This window comes from Nycticebus coucang, chromosome 17, assembly GCF_027406575.1.
Source record: "Nycticebus coucang isolate mNycCou1 chromosome 17, mNycCou1.pri, whole genome shotgun sequence".
Classification (NCBI taxonomy): Eukaryota; Metazoa; Chordata; class Mammalia; order Primates; family Lorisidae; genus Nycticebus; species Nycticebus coucang.
In genome coordinates, this window is record NC_069796.1 from 89221854 (window position 1) to 89246618 (window position 24765).

Consider the following 24765-nt stretch of genomic DNA (forward strand, 5'->3'; position numbering starts at 1 on the left):
TAAAATAGTACAGCCACTGTGGAAAACACCATGGTGATATTTTTGCCCACCATCGTGGAAAAAAATTTTTTTAAATTTTGACCAAGTGGGCGGCACCTGTGGCTCAGTGAGTAAGGGCCCTGGCCCCATATACCAAGGGTAGTGGGTTCAAACCCTGCCCAGGGCAAACTGCAACAACAACAAAAATAGCCCGGCATTATGGCGGGCGCCTGTAGTCCCAGCTACTCGGGAGGCTGAGGCAAGAGTAAGCCCAAGAGCTGGAGGTTGGAATGAGCTGTGATGCCACAGCACTCTACCGAGGGTGACAAAGTGAGACTCTATCTCAAAAAAAAAATGTTTTTTTGACCAAGCACTGTAATCCTAGCACTGTGAGAAGCCAAGGCAGCAGGATCTCTGGAGCTCAGGATTTCTTGAGACTAGTCCGAGCAAGAGTGAGACCCATCTCTACTAAAAATAAAAAAAATTGGCCGGCTGTATCTTAGTGGGTAGGGCACCAGCCACATACACCAAGGCCAGCGGGTTCAAATCCAGCCCTGGCCAGCTAAAACAACAATGACAACTGCAACAGAAATATAGCCAGGCATTTTGGTGGGCACTGTAGTCCCAACTACTTGGGAGGCTGAGGCAAGAAAATCACCTAAGCCCAGGAGTTAGAGGTTGCTGTGAGCTGTGTGACACCAGGGCACTCTACCAAGGGCAATAAAGTGAAACTCTGTCTCTACACAAAAAAAGGACCTGTAGTATCAGAAAGTAGAACAGTGGTTACGGGTTACCTGGGCCTAGGGGGAGAGAGGAAACAGTATGGAATGAGGAAAACATTAGGATAGTAGCCATAGTCATGTTAGGTGGTTAGACAGGAACAGCTCTCCTGGGGAAGGAGCGCAAGGGTGGAGCCCCCAGGCTGCCATCTTGGTGCTACCCACTTAATTTTGACCCAAGTGATTGCTCACACGTGGGGAGAAGGGAACCTACCAATCTATGTTACAGAGTGCGAGATTTTAAAGGACCACCAGAGACATCGATTAATTAAAACCAATTTTAGGAGTCTTTATTAGGTTGGCCAACCGACTGTACTCCTACATGGATACAGAGGGAACAGCCCAGGCCATGAGAAGGGAAGGGTTTATATAGGGTAAATTATCTATACTCTCAGGAGGCTGTGTGCAGTCCAGCCAGCAAGCAAACAACCAACTTTTGTCATTGGTTTGTTACAGAAGCAAAAAAACATTATAGCACTTACAGTTAACAGCAGTCACAGATCAGCAGTCACAGATCACAAGTCTGGGTAAGAAAACAACTTTACTCTGAACAATGGGTCAGGCAATAATTGCAGTGCCCCACTGGCAGCTACTCTTGTTCCTTAATTTTTATTTTAGCTACTTTAGTTCCTTCTTTCAAGGTAAGGGGTTTCAGAGGGTTTCCTATCCCACCTCACTACCAATCAGAATGTAGCATACCAACTGCAAAAGCATGTAGAGGACTTTCCACCCAAACAACAGGTATAATAGAGTCCTGTAGGTGACCCACAACAGCCTGAAGAGTAATTATGTGGCCCACACTCCCCCATGTGACTCTGGTTCCAAGATGACCTCTGAATCACGAGGGAGGCCTGACCCTGGGCTATGTTCAAGGCCTCTTCGTTTCTTTGCCTGCTTGCCCTGGCATTGAAAGCTTGTTCACTGTAAAGTTTTGTGCTCTCTAAACCTATCTTTCTCTTCTTTAATGAACTTTCACACTTGTCTTACTTTGGAGCGCCGGATCATTTTTCAAGCAAGAGCACTCCAAGAACCCAGGACTCAGGGTTGCCTGAAACCCCAACATTTTAGGACACAGGCAGCTGCCTGAAACCCAACAGTTACATAATAATGTGAATATATTTAATACCACTGAAATATATACTTTATTTGATTTATTTATTTGAGACAGAATCTCACCCTGGGTTGACTGAGATGGTGTCATAGCTCACAGCAACCTCAAAACGGTTGGGTGCAAGTGATCCTCTTGCCTCAGATTTTCTATTTTTAGTAGAGACAGGATGGGAGGTGGTCTCGCTTTTGCTCAGGCTGGTCTCAAACTCATGAGCTCAAGCAATCCACCTGCCTCAGCCTTCTAGTATGCTAGGATAACAGGCATGAGCCACGGTGCCCAGCCTATCTATTAATTAGTTGATTGATTGATTGATTTGGAGACAAGAGTCTCATTCTATCGCCCTGGGTAGAGTGCCATAGTAGTGAAGGGGTCTCTGAAAAACAAAAAACAGCCTCTGCCTGTTATTCAGAGGAAATTCTGTAAAGCAGAGAGCAACCCTGAGGGAAGTAGTTTAAAATGACAAAACAAAGCATAGGGCCAGAGAATATTAATCTAGGAATGAAATTATTCAAAGGCAGAGGCAACAACAGGGGAGAGGGGTGCCTGTGAAAGCAGATGTAGTGAGAATAAGATGGAATCAGGCAGGCTAAGGCAGACGTGACACAGCTGATCTGGTTGGTGTAGGTCCTGCCTGACCTTGAGCCCCTAGCTCCCATTTGACATAGCTGGTCTGTTGGTCTAGCTCAGTGGTTCTCAACTTTCCTAAAGGAATCCTTTAATACAGTTCCTCATGTTGTGGTGACTCATTATTTTTTTGTTGTTGTTGCAGTTTGGCCGGGGCTGGGTTTGAACCTGCCACCCTCGGCATATGGGGCCGGCGCCCCACCGGCTGAGCCACAGGCACTGCCCAAGTGACTCATTATTTTCGTTGCTACTTCATACCTGTAATTTTGCTATTGTTATGAATCGTAATGTAAATATCTGATGTGCAGGATGGTCTTAGGCAACCCCTGTGAAAGGGTGTTCCACCCCCAAAGGTGTCACCACCCACAGGTTGAGAACCACTGGAAGCTCATGCCTGACCTTCACTATCTCCCATTCTTACTGTTTTGTAAATTTAGCTCCCACCTTAACAACATCTATCTTGAGTAGTTTAGGTGGATTGATTTAGTTTAGGAGATTAACTTTTGAAGTGGGATGTTGTAATAGTCACTGAGTTACACTAAAAGGTTAATGTGATTTCTGCTTTGAACTATGCAAATTAAGAACGAATGCCACATTGGAAAAAGAGCTTTGTGTATATAAGAAGTAAAATTTTGCCATGAAGGCTACGTTGAACAGTTTGATGAGAATATATTTCAGATTGTATATGAAACCCGCACATTGTACCCCTTGATTGCACTAATGTACACAGCTATGATTTAACAATAAAAATAAATTTAAAAAAATAGAAGTAAAATTTTGGAACAGGCTCTGTGGCTCACGCCTGTAATCCTATCACTCTGGGAGGCCAAGGCAGGTAGATTGCTTGAGATCAGGAGTTCAAGACCAACCTGAGCAAAAGCGAGACCCATCTCCGGCTGGGCATTGTGGCAGGTGCCTCTTGTCCCAGCCACTCGGGAAGGGGAGGCAAGAGAATCATTTGAGCCACAATCTGTACATTAAGAAACGAAGCATCTGTGCTGAGATGCCAAAATAATTCCAGTTTATTTTACGTTTCCTTCTTCCTATCTCCCAAAGTTAGGACCACAGTTATAGAAATCAGGTTGCTTTCATCTTCTGGAATTTGAGCCAGACTTTTAAATGAGGTTGAGATTTCATGACACAGAATCTAAGTTTAAAAAGCCTGATTTAAATGTTAATCTACAGCAAAATCACAGCTAAGGATGTGGACATGTTGGTATAGGGAAAAATCAACAGGAAAACAAACTGGGTATTTGTTCACCAAATATTGATGTTTATCTTAAAGTTGTGGGGTTTGGGGTGTTTCTTGGTTCTATAGGGTTTCCTGGATTTTGCTATTTTTTACAAATAGATTTTTCTAATCAGGAAAAAAAAATCCCCCTTACAATGTGCAAGCGAGCGTATTTTGACAAGGGTTCTTTCAACACCGGATACTTTCAGGTGCAATCTTGCTGAAAGGGAGGAAATCTCCTGGCAGCCGAGCCTCGCGGAGGCGGCGGTAGTAACTGTGGCCAGCGTGGGCAGTAAGATGCACTGGAACATATCCGTGCCACCTCCAACATGTGGATTAAAAAGAAAAAAATGAGAATGGATATTCAGGCCTCCCCCCTCCTTTTTAATTTATAAAAACAACACACGTTCACACTTTTTTTGTTTTTCTGTAAGGAAAGAGTCCAGAAGTCTGGAAGGCTTACTCCAGTCTCCAAAGGGGGACGCTGGGGATGACTTAAGTGACCTCCCCAAATCAGAACTTGCGTTCTGCGCTTAGCCAATTCCCCATTGTCAGAGGGCTGGTGGAAGGAACCAAATTTGCACACTCATAATTCTCAAGGATCCCGGGCACGCTGTCTTTACTGAAGTAAGACGCATAAAGACACACTTCCAGTGGGGTCGTGTAGTTCAGCGGTCTGAGGTGCTGCTTTAAGGCACTGGCCTTTTAGGGGAGTGAGTTCGAATCCCACCTCTGCCAGTCTAGTGTGGTTTCTAGCTTTTTATGTCCCATGGGGAGGAGTTAGCCTACATCCCTGCTGTCCTGCGGGTCTGGGATTCCCTTTGAAATCGAGGGATTGTGTTTGTGTTGGGTCGGTGCCCAGGGTAAAGCTGGGGATGGGTAACTCTTTGAGAACCTCCGTAACCAGGTGGAGATACTAGTGGGATGTTCAAGATGAGTTCCCAGTACTGTGTGTTAACAAGTTAAGTGTTAAGCGAAAAGCATCATTTTATCTCTTCTAGTGAAAAAAAAAGGTAAAAATTAAAACACTAGGCTGAGGCAACAGAATCGCTTAAGCCCAGGAGTTGGAGGTTGCTGTGAGCTGTGTGAGACCACGGCACTCTACCAAGGACCATGAAGTGAGACTCTGTCTCTACAAAAAAAAAAAAAAATTAAAACACTTAAAGGGAGAAAAAAAGAAAAACTGTTTCCGCCCGGTTTCGAACCGGGGACCTTTCGCGTGTTAGGCGAATGTGATAACCACTACACTACGGAAACCTGGTAAAGTTGCTTTCGCTGTAATACTATTGACTGCTGCTGAGGAATTCCGAACGCCTGTTGGATATGCAGTTTTAACTGTAAGTGAAAATCCCATAATCTACACTAGAGGAGACACCCACGTGCAGCTCTGTGCCCAATCTCTCGCCCACAACCCTCAGTTCTGGGCTGGCTCATTCGTTTTCTTGTCTGCGCTTCTTCCCGAAACCCAGGACTCTCATAAATCTCGGTGATGTTTCCCGCCCCACCCACAACACAGGGTAGAATCAAAACCAACAACGTAACAAATTTAAGTGGACATAAAAAACAGCGAAAACATGGGCTCGTCCGGGATTTGAACCCGGGACCTCTCGCACCCAAAGCGAGAATCATACCCCTAGACCAACGAGCCAGCTGGAAAGTTCGTCTTAGGATCAATTCATGATCCTATTGTATGAGGATTTCATCACCCAAAGCATTGATTTTATAGGCTCAAGGCATCTCCATTCATATTTGCGTCCTCCATTATAGCTCAGCCCCTGGAACCTCCGTGAAGTGTAAATACTCTACATCCCTCGTCCCTCGGAGATCCCCGGGAGTTCTCAAGAGCTCCTCCCCGCCAGGGCCACTGGAGAAGCAAGCAGGACTATCCTCCGGTCCTGAGGGCTGGGCGCCCCCTCCCAAGGGAGCCCAAGTAAGGCGCAGACTAGGAACCCAGGGGCGGGGCGCAATGGCTGGCCAACCAGGAGGAGACGGCTGACCAGCTGGGTCGTGAGCTGCGAGAAGCAAAGTGAAAGAAACCAGGGGGCCGAGGCGCTTTACTGTTTTTTTGTTTAAATATAAAAAGGAATACATACTCACTTGCAAAACGTTCAGAAAATGTAGGGAAGTGTAAGGCACAAGATGACCAGTGATCGGGAACGCTACCCTCTCGAGGGTGACTTCGGTGCGCACCGGGCTCGCTGCCCCAGCCCAGAGACGCCCCCTGCACGAGAAACCCAGGCCCGGGCGCGCCGGCGCTTCCCTCCTCCCTCGCCTTGGGACCTGCTCTCGAACCGGGGACCTTTCCTGCCCGTGGAGCTTTAACTACACTGTGTTATTTAGCAGTGAAAAACAATAATTAGGATTCCCTGCTGTAAAATTCAAAATAGTCCACTGAAAGCTGGGCCATAGGTTTATTTTTGTGTCACCAGCAGAAAAATTCCCTGCATTGTTATAAAAGAGCTTGGGAGAAGACAAAGCTCCAGCTACTCCTCCTCTCTGCCTTTCCCAAGTGGGGCCTGCTGAGTTGCGACCTTGGTCTTTGGGTCATTCCGCGGTAAACTTCTGGATCGGCAAATACCTAAGGAGCCGAGAAAGCAAAGGAGGCAGACAAATCTATTTTGTCAATAAAGGGTGATTTTATTACTTAAGTAGCAGTTTGGTGAAAAAGGTAATGAGTGATTTGTTTAGAGAGTCTTACCAAGAAGCGCGAACTTGGGCTGCTGCCAGACAGATAGCGCAACCTCCCAACCCCGGGACTTGTGCCTGTATCTTGAGGAAAAGTTTAAGTGCTCTGGAAGGCACGTGTAGTGGGCTACAGGCATCACAGTCTGTGAGGTTTTCAGCAACATCGAGTCCGGCTTTAAGAAGAAAGGCGACATTTACAGTGCATAAACAAGTGTTCCTACATAGAGAGTAATGCCTCACATAGCCGTGCTGGACTCGAGTTACTTAGGCGGATTAACATTTAAAATAAAGTTACGGGCCGGGCTCGGTGACTCACACCTACAATCCCAGCACTCTGGGAGGCCCAAGTGGAAGGATCGCTTGAGCTCAGGGGTTCTAGACCAGCCTGAGCCAGAGTGAGACACCCCCCACCCCACCCCCGTCTCTACTAAAAATAGAAAAACTAGCGGGCATGGTGGTGAGATCCTATAGTCCCAGCCAGTTCCCGGGCAGAAGTAGTAGGATCACTTGAGGTTATTGTGAGTTATAACATCCAGGGCATGGAGTGAGACTGTGTCTCATAAATAAATAAATAAATACCACTTACACAACACCAAGGCTAGACCCAAACAGTCCGGCTGCAAAACCTGTCTTGCCACCACCTCCTTTCTGAGAGGATTTGCAGCAAGTACTACGGACTGCTGGTTTTCTTTTATCATTTATTTCTTTAATCAGATTACTAGCTACAGAAAATTAGCATTTTACATATCCAGCCTAATACATCTGTGGCTTTTCCAGGCTTCCCACAAGCACACCTTTATCAGCCCTGTGGATCAAACAAGCCAACCATCCACTCACTACTTCTGGTGGCTGAGCTTCTGATGCATCTCAATCTGCTCTTGCTAATGGACTTTGAGAAACATCTATAAATGTTCAAACATATGTATTTTTTTGTTTTTGTTTTTTTCTTTCTTGAGACAGGTCTCACTCTGTCACCCAGGTTAGATCGCAGTGGAGTCATCATAGCTTCTTGCAACCTCAAACTGTGACCAAGTGATCCTCCTGCCTCAGCTTCCCGAGTAGTTGGGCCTACAGGCGCCACCACACCTGGCTAATTTTTTCAATTTTTAGTAAAGACGGGGTTGGGGGGAGGTAATCACTCTTGCTCAGGCTTAGTCTCAACCCCTGAGCTCAAGGGATCCTCCTGTCTCGGCCTCCAGAGTGCTGGGATTACAGTCCTGAGCCACCGCTCCTGGCCTGAGTATTTTTTTTAAGATGTTTTACATGTTGTTACACATATGAGAAATTTGTCGTTTTTATTGCTGAACATTTTAAATTGTTTTAATGTACCTACTTTATTCTTCTGCAAATGAACACCTGGATTTCCAGTTTTTATTTATTATGGATATCATTATAAACATCTAAAAATCATAAAAAGACACTTCTCTTCAGAAAACCATCAAGTAGGTCAGGCTCGCTTGGGAGCAAACAAGGCTCCTGAGAGCTCCACTTAGTTCACAGGATAATATCCCACAGCAGAACTCAGAGTCAGCAATGACTAAACCCCAGGACTAAATGTAGCTCCTGTATTAATGTCTAAACTGTCTGTGAATGCCCCTGAATTTTACCCATCAAGTTATTCTTCGAATTATACAAAATCCTATGAGTATGTTTGTGAGGATTATCCCACTCTATCAGAACATGTTCAGGATTTTTTGAATCACCTTACAGAGCAGCCTGGCAGTTTTGAAACTGAAATTGAACAGTTTGCAGAGACCCTAAATAGTTGGGTTACAACAGAGGATGCTTTGCAAGAACTGGTGGAACTCTTCTATCAACAGGCTACATCTATCCCAAATTTCTCTTATATGGGAGTTCGCCTGGGTAATTACCTGTCCCATCATCTGACAATTTGCCCACAGAGTGGCAACTTCCACCAATTACTACTTCAAAGATGTTGGACTGAATACGAAGTTAAAGATCAAGCTGCAAAAGGGGATGAAGCTACTCGAAAATGATTTCATGCATTTGGACTCTTTCTGGGAGAACTTTACCTTAACCTGGAGATCAAGGGAACAAACGGACAGGTTACAAGAGCAGATATTCTTCAGTTTGGTCTCTGAGAATTGCTGAATGCTCTCTTTTCTAATCCTATGGATGACAACTTAATTTGTGCAGTAAAATTACTGAAGTTGACAGGGTCAGTTTGGGAAGATGCATGGAAGGAAAAAGGAAAGACTGACATGGAGGCAATTATTCAGAGAATCGAAAATGTCCTAGATGCAAACTGCAGCAGAGATGTAAAACAGATGCTCCTGAAGCTTGTAGAACTGCAGTCTAGTAATTGGGGTAGAGTTCATGTAACTTCAACGTGCAGAGAAGCAACACTTGAAAATGATCCTAACTACTTTATGAATGAACCAACATTTTATACCTCTGATGGTGTTCCTTATACTGCAGCTGATCCAGATTACCAAGAGAAATATCAAGAGTTACTTGAAAGAGAGCACTTTTTTCCAGATTATGAAGAAAATGGAACAGATTTATCCGGGGCTGGTGATCCATACTTGGATGATATTGATGATGAAAGGGACTCAGAGATAGAAGAAGCTTATGAAAAGTTTTGTTTGGAATCAGAGCGTAAGCGAAAACAATAAAGTTAAATTTCAGCCTATCAGTTTTATAAAGCAGTTTAGGTGTGGTGATTGAGTGGAACACAGGAAAGCAAGAAAATGTGTTACACTTACACCAAATTAAGGATGTTGAGTTATGTGACTAATGTATGCAACTTTAATTTTGTTTAACACTATCTGCCAAAATAAACTTTATTCCCTATAAAAATAAATAAATAAATAAATAAATATCATAAAAAAGTAACTCTTGTCCCCACACACCCCACTGACTCACTCAGTGTGCATCCAGCCTACATAACTCTCCCTCCCTTCAAGCCTCTCACCCACACCTCCAAAACCAGTTGGACAGGGCCCCTCACCCACACCCAGCCCAATTCGGCCGGGTGACCTGTGAGCGTACTGGGGCACGCTTTCTTGGGTAGGTCTCTAGTGTCTAACCCCTGACTTCTCCAGAGTGCAAAGCCTGAGTCATTCACCAGTTTATACAAGTATTGTTAGGAAACAACTGCCGACTCCTCCCCACACACGCACACCGAGAATCCACGGTTTTAGTTGGGAGGACGGCTATATTTAACTCGCAGAGTATTTCTCCCTGGCCCCGGCTATCCGACTTCTAAGGGGGAGTAAGGGGATATTTCCCAGGGCGGCAGAGGGAACGAGTCCGTGAAACCGGACGTGCAAGTGCCCTCAAGTGCCCTCCTAGCCCATTATCTTTGGGGACGAGAGTGGGCATGGATGAGAATAGAAGCGTATAGCTCCTGGCTTGGGCCACAGACATCCGCTCCGTCCTGGACGCCCCCTACTCATTCCATTCACTGCTCCTGCTGCCTCTGCCCAGGTGCCCCAAAGCGATTTTCTCTTCCCTGGTCAATGGGGATTCTGGCTTCGAACCCTGAACTACCCTGGAGCCTGTAGTCAGCCCAGGCCCACGAGAGGCGGCTACTTGCTCAGGGCTGTCCGAGGTCCCCTTCAGCCGGAAAGAGGGCTCCTGAGGTCCCCTGGTGTGTGGCAGCGCCTGGCGTCGCCTCTGCCTCCACCAAGGCCCTCTGGGGAGCTCGGTGCAGCGAAGGCCGCGGCGACGGGAGGGTGTCCCGAGAGTCCAGCGGACCTGCCTTTATCTGCCTACTGGGCAGCGCGGACTGGTCACCGAGGACTTAGGCTCATTTTCTACGCTTCACGCCGGTTAACAGCATAAATCAAAGCCAAAAGTCAGCATGCATTAGTGGTCTGATTTTGTTTTAAAAGATACTAACATCTTTAAAAAGACTAAAAGCAAATGTCACAGTTACAGCCTATAGGCCTGAACTTCCACAGTTAAGAATGTGGAAGTCTGTACTTTTCTATATACAGAGGGTGCCCAAAACAATGTGTGCACATTTTAAGGAAAAAAACTGTATTAAAAGTGTAATAGTACAAGTCAAGTCGAGCATCCTTTGTGACTTGAGTATTACAAATTTAATACAGTTTTTCTCCTTTATTAAAATGTGTATACTTTTTTTTTTCTCCTGTATAATTCCACAGAGAAGAGAAACAAACAAATGCTTGGATCGCTGGGTTGGTAGGGACCTGGGGACCGAGGACGCTAAACGCCCGCGAGCAGAGCGGCGTGGGCGGAGGGAAACACGGGGTGGGGAAGGGCGAGGTGCTATAGTCTGCATCCCAGAAAGAGGGGAAAAGCGAGAAACCAGGGTGTGCAGGGCCCCAGCGGGACAAGAGAGGAATGTACAGCTCGGCCCTGAACACCCCGGGAGTGCAGGCAGACCGCGCGCAGGGCCGGAGGAGCTGGGATACAAAGGAAAGGCCGCTGCGAGGACAAGGAAGGAACCGACGGCACCGCAGGTAACTCAGCCAGGGTCTAGCCTCCCAGTGAGGCGGAAATTCAACTTGGCCAGCACATTGTAAGGTTTTCCAACTTCCAAGAAGGGGTTAAAAGATTTGAAGGTGGGAAAAAGGTGCAAGCAGGCCCCAGCGAGATTTGAACTCGCGACCCCTGGTTTACAAGACCAGTGCTCTAACCCCTGAGCTATGGAGCCAACTGCGAAAAAGGTTTCTGCGCACGAGCAGTTGACGCCGCTGAGTGCCGCGCAGCCGCAGATCGCCTCTTCAAGTAGATGAACGGAAAAGAGGAGGGAGCAATGTTTCTCTGCCTAGCCGCTGCCGCCGGCCCATGCGCGGGTGTACAGGTGTACGAAACTCTGGCGGCGAACTCTGGGAGAGCCCTGCGGGGACAAGCCCGGCGCCGGATGCGCAAGCCGGCAGAGACAGTCCGGGAGCGGCGGGGCCTCCGGTGGGTGGAGCTGTACGAAGGGTACCGGCCTGGCCTGGGGGCACTGGCGGTGGGAAGGGGGCCCAGAGGTCAGAGCTATAGAAAGGGGTATGGGAGGAGTGTCGAGGGGCCTGTCCTGCGAGGAATCCAGGTCTGGGATGGACAGGGTGGTGAGGGAGCAGTGGGGCATAGAGAGGTAGGGGGAGAACACAGAAGGTCGAGATGTTTGGAGGTGCTGGACTTTTAAGAAAAACTGGGTCAAGGGCGGAAGCCTAGGGCGGCGGGTACCTGAGAGACACAGAGGAGGTAACTCAGCCAGGATCTAGCTTCCCGGTAAGGCTGTAACCCCTGCCTAGCCTTTGGACGAATTAGGGAAAGACAGCTCTTAGAGCTTGCCTGGACTGGAGAAGGTCTGTCAGGAACAATGAAAAGCCTGTACGGTGGAGGACAGGGAAAGAGGAAGAGGGCCCAGGGGACAGGAGCCCTAGCCTGGCAAAGTGGTGGACATTGGCCTGATGGCCCAGCCTGGCTTTGATCCCTGCAAGGTGAGGTGACATAGGTCATTGGGTGGCCAGGCCAGAGGCAGGCCCCTAGCAGCCCTCTAGTCTTGATGCTGAGGGGCCCAGTGAAGGTCTGATGGCAGGGGCCTGGATTTTATGGCTCTGCACCTCACAGGGCTCTGGGACTCGTGGGTGAGGTAAAAAAGGATCAAAGCAGGCTAGTCATTGTTCTCACAGACCCAGTGATCTCAGAGAGTTTATGATGTCCAAAGGATGGGAGAGGAAAGTGTACACGCACACACTCTTACACCACCATTGTGACCTCCAAGTCACTGCACTGCCCTTATGACCAAGACCATCTCTTCCCCTCCATATGCAATTGTTATAATAATTGTTATTCCCTCCCTTCAGATATATCTATATCTATTTATATCCACATTGTATATATTCTGTAAATGCACATTCTCTGTTGGACACACAATTACATTTAGAAAAGCAAAAACTGAAAATATACATTCAACCACCCTTACAGTCCCCAGGGCTGGCCCTCTACCAGACGGCCCACCTTCTGAGACCTGTAATGTATGTTGCAATATTCAGCACAAATGTTGTATAGTACAAAGGGAATTGTGATACTCAGTCAAAAAGCCATACAAGCCAGGTAACATTTGGGCTTGATGATAACATTAGGCAATTTAATCAGTGAATGAATTTTAGAAATGGGTTTTCCTTGTAGAAATCAGTGGAATTCAAATACATGGATTGGCTACAACATTTCAAAGCTACTTTTCATGTATGAGCAGGACACAGGACTCATGCTGTGGATAGCCTGGACACTTTAATGGTCCTATCCCCAGCCTGCAAGACACAGGGTTATGCTTAACTGGTGCTATGTCACCTGGATCTGCCTTTGTTTAGTTGGTTGGTTTGTTTTGTTTTGTTTGTTGAGACAGAGTCTCACTCCATAGCCCTGGATGGAGTGTCATGATATCATAGCTCACAGCAACCTCAAACTCTTGGACTCAAATGATCCTCTTGCCTCATCCTGCAGAGTTGCTGGGACTACAGGCACCCACAAACAATATCCAGCTAGTTTTCTATTTTTAGTAGAGACTAGTCTGCTCTTGCTCTGACTGGTCTTGAACTCCTGAAACCTGCCTCAGCCTCCCAGAGTGCTGGGATTAGAGGTGTGAGCAACTACACCTGGCCTGGATCTGCTTTTGGCATAGTGTAGTGCCTAACCTTAGAGAGGATTCTATGCAATGTGAGTTTGAAGTCTGGGCATGGTAGCTAACGCCTGTAATCCCACCACTCTGGGAAACCAAGGCAGGTGGATCACCTGAGCTCACAAGTTTGAGACCAGTCTAAGGTGCTGTGGCAAGCTACTCAGGAGGCTGAAGCAAGATAATTGCTTGAGCCCAAGAGTCTGAGCTATGAGCTGTGAGCTATGATGCCACAGCATTCTGCTGGAGGCGACAAAGCGAGACTCTGTCTCAAAAAAGAAAAAAAAGGGCGGCGCCTGTGGCTCAAGGAGTAGAGCGCCGGTCCCATATGCCAGAGGTGGCAGGTACAAACCTAGCCCCAGCCAAAAACCACAAAAAAAAAAAAAAAAGACAGTGAGTTTGAAGCATCTCAGGGATGTTCCATGATACTGCAGATAGGACTATTCAACTGTCATGGTCCCTGCATGCCAACATATGCATTCAGGGACCTACATGACAAAATTACGTCTGAGATGGTATTCATCTAGCCTGGTAGGCAGGTTGTGGAGAAGTAAAACTGTGGCCCTCACCTAAATATGGCATGGTTGATAACTAACAACTATGCAAATGGCTGCAAATCAATAATAGGGTATGACCAAACTGACCTAGGTCTGTTTGCAATACTTAAACCTAACACACATGTTCAAAAAATACCCACCCCTTTCTGCCCCATACCTCACTCACCCTGAGAAATCTGAGCTACACATACACACACACACACACACACGCACACATGATCCTCCCACACATAAACACTGTGCTTGCTCACTCTGGTGAGAACCTTGCTCATGCTTGTGTTCCTGGTACTCAGTGCCAGGAGTCAAGAATGAACCAAGAAAATCTCACAGTGTTTACTTCCATTGCCCCATCCCCTTCTCAGGGAGCACTGGGCAGGGAACAGCCCACCGCCACCCTTCCGGAAGCTCAGCTATGCAGAAGCTGGGGAACAATTAGCCCAGGGGTGAGGAGGCAGCCACCCTCCAGGACACGGGCTGAGCCAGCCTTGGCACCAGGATGCTCCCTATTGGCGTACATTTGGCGGGTTTCAGAGGGGGCCTGTCAGGAGTGTGTGTGTGCTCTATGCATTTCTTTGCTGGTGCTGGTTGCATCTGTAAGATTATAAATACCAACTTTTGTTTCAAAGTTCCCTTTAATCTTAAGGGAAGCTGTACTTTGGCACTGGGAAAGGGGGGCTAAATATCTGTGAGAACATGTTTCGCTGGGGTCAGGGTGCACACAGCATTCTGTGTCCATAGGCTATGGGATACTGGGGACTGGTGAGGCCTCTGTGCTGCTGTCCTGGGCTTCTCCCTCTCATATGGGCAGAAGAACTCCTCCCAGTTCTGGCCCAGCTAGGAGCATGGTGCTCCTCCCTGATAGACAACTCTATCAGGTCAGCTGGATCCAGCGGTCCCATGACCTCATAAGGTAGAGCTGGCAGCTATTAAGAAGGCAAAGAAGCGACACTGAGCCTGGCTGGCCAGGCCCAAACCTGCCCCCTTGCAACTGAGGCCAGCACAGGACCAGTTTCATTCATTGCTCCATTGAACCAGAGACCTCCTGAGTCAGGGTAGTCAGGTTCTCTGATAAGAAGCTTCTCTGTCAAGAGCTGGGGTCCTGTCCTCAGCCACTTCTACTTCCTCAGGGCTCTGGCCAAATCCATATGCTGTCCACAGAGACAGGACAGGCCCTAACAATCCAAGGCCTTCTTTCCCCTGCTCTGTTAGCCACAGTTATTCAGTCTTGTGCCTCTGGGGTTGTGTCTGTAGCAACCACTCTTGGACAGTCTAGGGTAGGAGAGTGGAAGGTAGACACAAGTTGAACCAGGTGGCCTTTCCAGAGCCACCCATATCTTCCCAGGCAGACAGGAGAGGAGGCTCTTTCTACATAGTGCCCCTCAAGGCCAGATTCTCAAGTAGGTGCCAGTGGAACAGACAGAGAAAAGTGGGAACACGCGCTCCTGGAAGTTGACACGGAAGGTATAGAGGTGGCGCATGTCCTCCACGGCATAGAAGGACACAGCTCCCACCTCCAAGTCCAGGGCCACCCGCACACGTGACAGGTGTCCACAGCTGAGGGGTGTTCGCTCAGGACTGGTCACAGCCCAGTACTGGCCACCATTGAGCTGCAGTGCCCAGACACCCTCCTCAGGTGTGAAGGGCGTGAGGCCCTTGCGGCGCACACTCTCACGGGCCACACCAAAGGCCCAGCCATCCTTGGAGCCCACTTCCACCTCCCAGTGGTGCCGGCCTGAGGAGAATCCACAGGATGCCAAGACTCGGGTGTTGGTATCAAAGCGGCGCGGGTGACTGGGCAGGTCCTGGGCCCTTGGGCCGAGGCGTACACTTTTAAGATCCAGAGAAAGGATGAGGCGTGGGTTGGCCGTGTCTGGGTCCAAGGTGAGCTCCACTGCAGGCAGAGACAGAGGGACATGTGTTCCCATGCAGAGCCCTGGCACAGCCCCTCCTCGGAGGGCCACAGCCTCTCCCTGCATGGCAAACATCCTCCCCTTCCTTCTAGAATCCCTCCCACATTCTGTGCAATGCACAATCCATCCACACTCTGCCTCCCAGATACTTTTTTTTTTTACTCAACAGGCGCTTAACTGAAATCTAATAAATGCAATGTGGGAGTCTGATTTGGATCCCAATTCAAACAGGTCAACAGATCCAATTGAATAAACAATTGAGGAAATTCAAATGCTAAATATTGAAAAAAATCATTAATTTTCTAGGTGTGATGATATCTTTGTGATTACTTTTTTTTTTTTTTTTTTGAGACAGAGTCTCAAGCTCTCATCCTGGGTAGAATGCCATGGCATCATAGCTCACAGCAACCTCAAACTCAGGCTCAAGCGATCCTCTTGCCTCAGTTTTCCCATTTTTACTAGAGATGGGGGAGGTCTCACTTTTTGCTCAGGCTGGTCTCAAACTCATGAGCTCAAGCAATTCATCTGCCTCAGCCTCCTAGAGTGCTAAGATGATAGGCGCGAGCCACCGCTCCCAGCGTGATTACATTTTTAAAATGTCTATCTCTTTAGAGATAACAGAACAAGATATTAATGGAAAAGATACGTTATCTATGATTTGTTTTAAAACGACTCAGCAGGAAGAAGTGGGTAGCCACATGTGTGAAAAATATTGGCCACATATTGGTCATTGCTAAAGCTATGATGAGCACAAAACATTCATTGTAATCTTCTTACTGTGTCACCCTCAGTACACTGCTGTGTAATCACAGCTCACAGCAACCCCAAACTCTTGGGCTTAAGTGATTCTTTTGCCTTAGCCTCCAGAGTAGCTGAAACTACAGGCATCCATCACAATGCGCAGTTATTTTTTGTTGTTGTTGTTGTTGTTGTTGTTGTTTAGCAGACCCAGGCCAGGCCAGGCTCAAACCCGCCAGCCTTGGCGCATGTGGCTGGGGTCCTAACCACTGAGCTACTGGCGCTGAGCCATCTTCTGGATATTATTGAGTAAATTTGAAAATCCTAGTAATAAAAAATTTAAATATGTGGACTATTGTGAGTGCCACTGTGTCCCAGGCACTGTTGTGGAGCCCCATAGAATAAAACACAGGACAAGACAGAGAAGTACCCTGCCTGCTTGTAGCTTCCTTCTAGCATGGGAGAGAGGCAGTAAAAGGGGCCAGAAGAGCAGGCTGTAATTTCTAGAGTGGCCAAGGAGGGCCCTTACTGAAAAGGAGCACTTGAGCAAAGATATACAAGGTGAGGAGGCCAGCCATAGGGCTGTCAGCTCTCAGGGGGAGCATGTTTCAGGCCCAGGGGCAGCCAGTGCAGTGCAAAGGCCCTGAGGTGAGTGTGTGCTTGGTATATTCTTGGAGCAGCAAGGAGAGCATACAGCTGCATGGAGTGGGCCCGGGGTGGGGGGTAGTGTGCAGTGAGGCCATATCCCTAGGGGCCTTGAAGGCCACTGTGAGGACTCTGGCCTTTATTGAATGAGAAGGGCCACCACAGGACTCTGAGCAGACAAGGGGCATGGTCTCACTCAGTTGTTTTAGATGCTACCTGGGTAACCTCTGATTTGGCTTAGTCTTTGGCATCAGGAATTTTGCCTTTTGCTCCTGAACCCTCTCTTCCACTCCCTTTGGTATTGGAGCCACACCATCCAGAGGTCTGCAGGGGTCAGAAACATCTTCTTTCCTGTCTTTAGCCCCCACCCCCTTGCTTCCTTGGTCTCGTGCATATAGCCCACAGCCACAGGAGAGGCCTCCATCTGTCCTGTAATAGGACAGGGAAGAGGTTCATCCAGGTGACTGACAAGCTTTCCCCAATCCGAGTATCCCGAGGTGCAAGGCACTCTTACTACTGACTGACCTGTAGTTTATGGGCCACCGCAGGGAGTCAGAGCTGCCCAGTCCAGGGGGGCAGACTGGCAGGGTTGCCAAAATGGGTGGACAGAAGGAACTAACAGTGTATAAAACCCTGAGATGGCCACTGGCAGGGAGTGGGTTCCTTGCAAGGCCAAATGCTCAATACTCACTGTTACAACCACCGTCCCTACCTTTCTCTTCTTTTTCCAGCTCTCCCTGAAGATCCTCTGAGAAGAAACAAGACAGGGTGTGTGTGAACGAGACCTAGATTGTCCAGCAAGGACACCAGCCCTTCCAACACCTATAACCCAGTGATCTCACTCACTCCCAGATACTCCAGAGGCCCTGGGGTGATGTCCCTGAACTGAGGTCCCCACTTCAGCCCTCTTTCTATCCCCAATACTCCTCTGCCCAGTCTCACCCAGAGGGAAGCTGCATGCCATGGGGGACTGAGTAGATTTGCCACCAACTTCTCCCCAACCCAGACTGGGCTTAGCACACTCAGATCTTTCCTCTTGTCTCACACAGCTTCTGGGGACCCTTGGGGACCAGAATCTGACCACTGCCACCCACACTGCATGGCCCAGCTCAGAGCCTAGGTCCCTACCTTTGAACTTCTTCAACAGCCCTTTTAAGACAAAAGTCTTAAGGGAAACATTCCAGACTTTACTCTTCATCTCAGAAGAGACTGTGGTTGGCTTGGGAGCAGGCACATTGCTGCACCTGCAGGACAGGACTCCGACAGTTAGGATAGTGATATAGAAAGAGGTAGAAAAGGGACCTCATGTGGGAAAAGCTGTGGCCAGGCAGGAGGACATTTGCCACAGAAGGTCCCCCCTCACTCACAGAAGGGGGAGGGAGGATTAGAAGCTGAAAAGTCAGGTGGGGAATGAAGAGAGAGCCAGAAACTGTGAGGTTCACTCACCTATTGAGTGAGCTTTTGAATTCCTGAAAGAAAAGATGGAAGAAAACCAAATCAGCATCAGGTAACTTCCATTCACCTTTGAGGAAAGAACCCTAACCTTGCCTGTAAGAGAATAAACAATAAGCAGGTGTGCCAGGCTTCACCCATAGCGCTGGCTCTGGGGCCAGCAGCTTCTAGCAGGGGCCAGCAGCAGTGTCTGGCTGCAGAGTGTCTCACCCACGTGAGGGACCCCTTACCACGGCTCTGCAAATGCTTTATTTGTTACAGAATCATCACTGGAACCATTCCTCAGACAAGTCACAGCCCTTGGGCACTGACTGGTCTCTCAGACCAGTGTCTTTTAAATGATTATTCTTGACCCATTTGTGGTTTGTGACGTTTAAGTGGATTGTGACTGTTTGTTAAATGATATAGAAAAGAATAGAATAGAAAACATTAAAGTATGTCACATGTAGAAAAGGTATTGTTTTCTGACTTGTGTCTGGAGCATTCATATCTGGAATGTGATGTAATCTACACAACGGTGGTTCACAGTCAAGGTTTTTTCACATTCCTCCAGACTTCCGACCCCAGGAGAATCAGGGCTCCTCCCTTTGCGACCATCTAATTCCAGATCTTGTGATTTTACTAAACCCTCCATCTGGATCCTGATGCCTCAGGGTGAATGACCCAACCCCAGGTGGAGCCAGACTCAGACGCACCTGGAGGAAGTCGAGGTCAGGCTTTTGGGTTGTCTCCTGGATCTGGCTGCAGAGCTTGGAGAGCTGAGCGATCTCACCCCCCAGCTGGACCAGGTTCTCATTCTGCTTCTGTGTCACTTCCCGGGACAACTCCTCCAGGCGGCCCAGGAGCCGGCCCTCCTGCTCCACCAGGAAGGCCCGCAGTGCCTGGAACTCCGCCCCCACTTTCTCCTGCTCTGTGGCCATCTGCTTCTGTCCCAGAGGAGGAGACATTAGAGAGGCAAGGGACTTGAACAGGCACCTCTGAGTCGTTCCACAGGGCAGGGCTCCGCTCCCTCACCACTTGGGACTCCTGGGTATACCCAGCAACCTGCCTGTGCACAGGCTGTAATTCCAACACCCCAGCTCCATGTAGGCCTCAACGCATGCTGTTCTCTGCTCTGCAATGGATGTGACCCCACATCTCTTTGGACCTGGGCTCTACCACCTAAACTAGGGCAACTTCAAACTCTTAGAATTTACAGGGGCTACAGTGTCCTCTCTTGAAAACTGAGAATAAATTAATGAGGCCATTTTAAGGAGTAAACTGAGGTTGTTTTTTCCCTCAAACTCCTGACTTCATGTGATTGTCCTGCCTCAGCCTCTTGAGTAGCTAGGACTATAGGCACCTACCTCCATGCCTAGCTTATTTTTTGTAGAGATGAGGGTGAGGTCTTGCTATGTTGCCCATGCTGGTTTTGAACTCCTGGCCTTAAGCAATCCCTGCTGGAGCCTTCCAAAGTGCTGGAATTATAGGTGTAAGCCACCTAGCCACACCTACATCATCATTATTATTTAGACAGAGTCTCACTTTGTTGTCCTTGGTAGAGTGCTGTAGTGTCACAGCTCACGGCAACCTCAAACTCTTGGGCTCAAGCAATTCTCTTGCCTCAGCCTCCCAAGTAGCTGGGACAACAGGTGCTCGCTACAACACTTGGGAGGCCAAGGTGGGCAGATCACTTGAGCATAGGATTTCGAAACCAGCCAGAGCAAGAGTGAGACCAAGTCTCTACTAAAAATGTTTGCTTGAGCCCAAGAGTTTGAAGTTGCTGTGAGCTATGACTCAGCTGCACTTAGTGCAGCACCTCTGTCCTCTACCATTAAAGGCCACTAGCACTCCCATTACAGTGTTGACAACCAAAACTACCTCCTGGGGTAAGAGAATTGCCCTTAGGATATTCATTCTCCTTTTTTTTATCACGTGGCAACAGTTGTACTATACCTCTGTTGTTTGTTTGTAATGAATGTGTGGTCAGAAGTGCACCATTTGCCTACCTTAACCATTTCACTTTCCTATTCCATCCTGAGGAGGTCAAAATGTCATCACCACTGGGAGAGGGGAACAGTGCTGGCAGCCTGGGATGCTACAGCCGGGGCTGCTGTAAACTCTGGTCTCTAAACCTCCTGCCCTCTGCCAGAACCAGAAACAGTTCTAATACCCCTTGAGCCCCTTCTCCCTTAGCCTCAATTTCAAAGTCAAAAACCCTGAAAATAGAAATGTTTTCACTTTTTTCTTTTGGTGACAAGGTATGCCTTGAACATGATGCTTTTTATTGTATTTAAGTTCCACTTGATATGAATACTTATGTGTTTCTCTACAGAAATATTAATGTGCTCAGTTACAAGATGTTTCCACAGGCCATAAACAGTGTGTTATGTAATATTAGAGTGACTGTAAGTCCTGATTTTCTGGGATCAGTTCCAGCCTAAGCCAGCTGTTCTATAATAATTAACACTCCCTTTCACTCTCAAAAGCTCTGGTTTCTACAATAAATTATATGGTCACCTACATAATATGCACCCTTTTATCTTCCTAAAATACATCCTGCTGTTCCACAAGGCACACTTCAACTCGAAACACAGAGCCCTGGTGGTGGGGGGGGGGGGGCCTCTGCTGCCTCCCAGGGGGCCCACCTGAGGGGTGCCTGGCTCACCAGCAGCTCCTTGCTCTCCTTCTCTTCCGTGGACCGGAACGCCTCGTAGTCCTCCAGTTCCTTCTTCAAAATCCTGAGCCTGGACTCCAGGAGTTCCTGCCAGTGAGAAGGGAAGTACAGTGGGGAGAGAATTCTGGAAACCCCCACACATGCCTTGCCTACTCATGAAGGAGGAGGCTGGGTAGAAGGCATCTCTGCGGATTGGGTTGGATACAGTGCATGCAGGCCACACGCAGGAGTGGAGAGCAACTGCAGGGTGACTCCCAAGAACCCAGGGACGTGCTTCCCCAGGGTATCTGCTGCACACCCCAGATGGTACCACAAGCCTCTCAGCAGCCCAACCCGCCTTGTCCTCTCCTCAGCTCTCCTTCCCGTGATCAGAATGCCTCTAGGTGGGAGGGTTGGAGCAATGTAGAAAGCCTCGGGACTTGCTCACCTCGTAAGTCTCCAGCAAGGAAACGGCCAGGGGGAGGCGCCCAGAATTGGCAGCCTTGGCACAGCACAGAAGGCTATGGACGCTCCGCTTAACTCAGGCACCCCTCGCCCCCGACCTCTTGGCGAGGTCTTCACATTGGTTCCCTCGAGGTAGACTTTGAGCAGAGCCACACCCCAAGCAAAGAGATAAGAGGGATCTCAGCCCATGAGTGGGTGTTCCTGCGACCTAAGAGTTGCAATAATGCAGACCAGGCTAGAAGCCAGGGACAGACAGGAAGAAAATCGCTAAGTTCGTGGAGGCGTCGTTTAGGAGGCCCAGTAACCAGCCGAGAACCAAACACAGTGGCGGGCATTGGGAGGGCTAACAGAGGGAAAGCGGCGCTCAGGCCCGGATCCAGGGCTGGGCAGCCTGGAGTAGAAAGGACGCGGAGGCTCAGCTGTCACCTGCGCCGCGTGCGCGGGAGGGCTGGGCCAGGGTGGAGACCTGGGGGACCAGCAGGGCTGGGACCTCCGCTCACCTTGGCCTCCTGCACGGCCTCGTCCAGGGGCAGCACTGCGTGCGCACGGTGCTCGCGGGCGCGGTCGCACACCACGCAAATGGCGCGCCCGTCATCCTGGCAGTAGAGCTTGAGCGGTTCGCGGTGCTGCGCGCACCGGGCGGGCGCGGAGCGGGCCGCGGCCTCCGGGCACCCGAGCTCTCCCCGGACGCCCGCGGGCAGGCTGAAGCGCCGCAGCAGCGTGGCCACCGCCGCCAGCTGCCGGTTGGGCCGCAGCTGACTGGGGCGCGCGGGTTCCCGGCACTGTGGGCAGGGCAGTGGGCAGGGCTGTCCGCGGGCCGCCGCGGCGGCCCCGGGCCCTGGACGCTCCCAGCAGCGCGCGATGCAGGCGCGGCAGAAGCTGTGGCCGCACTCGACGGACACCGGCTCACGGAAGAGCTCTAAGCAGATGGAGCACGTCGCCTCGCCCTGCAGCTCTGCCGCCAGCGCCAGCGCCTCGGCCCCGGCACCCGGGCCGGTCCGCGGTCCCACCGCCGCCATGCAGGCCCTCCGAGCACGAAGGCCGGGAGGCTTCCGGGCGGCCGATGAACTTGACAGTGAGCGGCTCCGAGCACGGACACCCGGGCTGGCTTCGGAGAGCCCATTGGGAGAAGGGCGGGGCGGACACCAGGCAGGTCCAGGCGTGGGCTGAGGGCGTGCCCGGACCGGTGGGGAGGGTGCTGGTTGATGCCTGGCCTGGTGACACAGGGCGATTCAAGAGCAAGACAGCGCCCTGCACCTCCGATGTGGGCTCCCCCAGTGGACACCTTAGCCAGAGGCCTCCCGCTTGTTGGCCCCCGGGGCCCTTCAGCCCCTCTAGGCCGCCCTAGCTTGACCCGGTCAGCCACGGGAAACGGACCGCAACAGGTGGGCTCGCCGATCGAGTTGGGCGCCAACCCCAGTTACCGACCGAGGCCAACCCAGCAGCACCAGGCAACTGCCCGGTGAACCGGCCACGGTGTCAGGTTCCCGCAGTGCAGGTTCATCCAGGCCCTGTACTGATCTAAATTTAGATCTGGAATCTAACCCTGTTTCCCCACTTCCAAGCTTGGCCTTATATCCACTTTGTAACTACCTTCCCCGCAACTGTCCGCCCCCTTTACTCTTTATGTAATGTTGGAACATATAATACGTTTACAATTTTCTCACCCTACTCAGTATCATTTCCCACCCCCTACAACCCCGGAATAACTGGACGGTCTCTCTTTGCTCAGCTCGCTGTCGCAGCCCCATTCCAGAACTGCCAGTGACCGCTTCCACCTCTCTCCTCATTCCCCAGAGAAGCCACTAGGCTCAGGCTTTCACCCACTCTCCTCAGAAACTGCTCTTGTCAATGTCACCAGTGACCTCTGCGATTCTATCCCAAAGACCAAGACCTCTCCGCGCCCGCCCTCCAGACGTCCTTTCTCAGTCTTCCCGGACACAGTGTTCCCCTGACTTCTCTCCCACCAGGATGGCCTCCTGTGTTTTCCTCCTCCTCTCCCTCCACTCCATGGGCCTCTGTCACTCACGCCCTTGTAATCACTTCTGCTTTCTTGGCTCGAAAGACCCTTGCTAATGACTCCCCAGCACACTCCTACTCCGCTCCACGTTGTCCAGCGGCTACCATTTCTCTCAGAGTGGAAGCTTTTGAACTACCCCGAAAGCCCTAGCCATTCGTTGTCACCATCTCCTGCACCCAAGCCTCCCTGTCTTCTGCTCTCTGGGAGTTGACTCCATTCTAGCCACACAGTCATCTAGCTGCTCCTGCATGAGGTAACCAAGAACCCATCTCATGGCCTTTGCCCTCTTTTCTCCCAGACTTGCACAGTTCATATCCTGCCCCCTTCATCTCTTGTTTCAAATGTCACCTTGTCAGTGAACCTGCTCGGACCACTTACACTGTTTAAAATCGCTAGTTAACCAGACTCGCTTCCTCCCATTTTGCTGTTCTCTCTGCGCTCTCAGAAGGGGTGAACTGTGTTAGGTTTTTTCGTGGCTGAATCTTCAGAATCTAGAGCAATTCTTGGCGAGCTCAGAAAACTTGTCTTGCATTGAACAGATTTAAATGCGGTTAAAAATCTGTAAGCTGAGCAGTTCGTAGTAAAACTTGGCCCATAGCCTATGTTCAGTTCTTTCTCCATCCCAAGCAATCAACTTACAATTGTTGATTATTGTATTCAAAGATGCTATAATTTACTACCTCAGTCTCTCTTTTTGAAAAGGAAACGTAGCGCACTGTACACGGTCTTCCTTCTACTTCCCTTTTTCAGGTCAATGCTCATTTGGGGCGTTGCACCTCATGATTCGCTGGTCTTTTTCCACCGCTGCTTCCAGGTGTTTATCCGGGCTCAGAGCTCCCTCGTGCACCTGGTGGTCAAGGTCCGCTGTGTGGAGTCAGCGGGGCACAATGGAGCAGCCTGCAGTGTAGCCAAGCAGCGGGTTTGCAGCTCTTGACCTCGGTGCCGGACACACATCATCGGCTCTCGGCGCCCTTCGCCACCGACTACTGAGGGAGCGACAGAAGAAAGCATGCGACAAGCGGGGATGTAGCTCAGTGGTAGAGCGCATGCTTTGCATGTATGAGGCCCCGGGTTCGATCCCCGGCATCTCCACCAGCGTTTTGCACCTTTTCCTTTTGTTTTCTCTTAAATTTCGAAATACAACTTCTTTGCAGACCGCTAGGGACAACCGGTGGTGTCTGTGGAGGTTGGAAAAGTTCCGCTGCAGAGACCTCCGATCTCGGAACCCTATCCCTTATCTTTCCCTTCTGAGTAAAAATCCACAAGGGGAGTGATCTAACGCCGTCAGGATGCCGCCGTTTTTCCTTAGAGCCGTGCAGTTCATAGCAATGGG

The 24765-nt window shown here is 49.6% G+C and overlaps 1 protein-coding gene, 4 non-coding genes and 1 pseudogene across 12 annotated transcripts; 2 read left to right on the top strand and 4 right to left on the bottom strand.

Moving 5' to 3' along the window:
- Nucleotides 1-4908: 4908 nt before the first annotated feature.
- TRNAV-AAC (transfer RNA valine (anticodon AAC)) lies at nt 4909-4981 on the bottom strand. The gene has a single exon. It is a non-coding gene; the product is annotated as a tRNA-Val (tRNA).
- Nucleotides 4982-5300: 319 nt separating this feature from the next.
- On the bottom strand, nt 5301-5372 carry TRNAP-UGG (transfer RNA proline (anticodon UGG)). Its single transcript has one exon. It is a non-coding gene; the product is annotated as a tRNA-Pro (tRNA).
- Nucleotides 5373-5863: 491 nt separating this feature from the next.
- LOC128568594 (polyadenylate-binding protein-interacting protein 1-like) lies at nt 5864-9226 on the top strand (annotated as a pseudogene). The gene is made up of 2 exons (XR_008375180.1): nt 5864-6034; nt 7856-9226. The product of XR_008375180.1 is annotated as a polyadenylate-binding protein-interacting protein 1-like (transcript).
- Nucleotides 9227-10981: 1755 nt separating this feature from the next.
- Nucleotides 10982-11054, bottom strand: TRNAT-UGU (transfer RNA threonine (anticodon UGU)). Its single transcript has one exon. It is a non-coding gene; the product is annotated as a tRNA-Thr (tRNA).
- Nucleotides 11055-13329: 2275 nt separating this feature from the next.
- TRIM7 (tripartite motif containing 7) lies at nt 13330-23696 on the bottom strand. 7 transcript variants are annotated; one of them, XM_053566671.1, is made up of 7 exons: nt 21913-23696; nt 20960-21055; nt 19008-19235; nt 18307-18329; nt 17989-18104; nt 17573-17608; nt 13330-15458 (listed from the first exon to the last, which is right to left on the bottom strand). In XM_053566671.1, the coding sequence occupies exons 1-7, from the start codon at nt 22429-22431 to the stop codon at nt 14947-14949; spliced, it is 1530 nt and encodes a 509-aa protein (XP_053422646.1). In that variant the 5' UTR covers nt 22432-23696; the 3' UTR covers nt 13330-14946. The 7 variants fall into 7 exon arrangements, with proteins under 7 accessions (XP_053422646.1, XP_053422644.1, XP_053422645.1 ...); XM_053566669.1 differs by having other exon boundaries at nt 19008-19238; nt 20951-21055; XM_053566670.1 differs by having other exon boundaries at nt 13331-15458; nt 19008-19238; nt 21913-23695.
- A 756-nt stretch (nt 23697-24452) lies between these two features.
- TRNAA-UGC (transfer RNA alanine (anticodon UGC)) lies at nt 24453-24524 on the top strand. Its single transcript has one exon. It is a non-coding gene; the product is annotated as a tRNA-Ala (tRNA).
- Nucleotides 24525-24765: the final 241 nt, after the last annotated feature.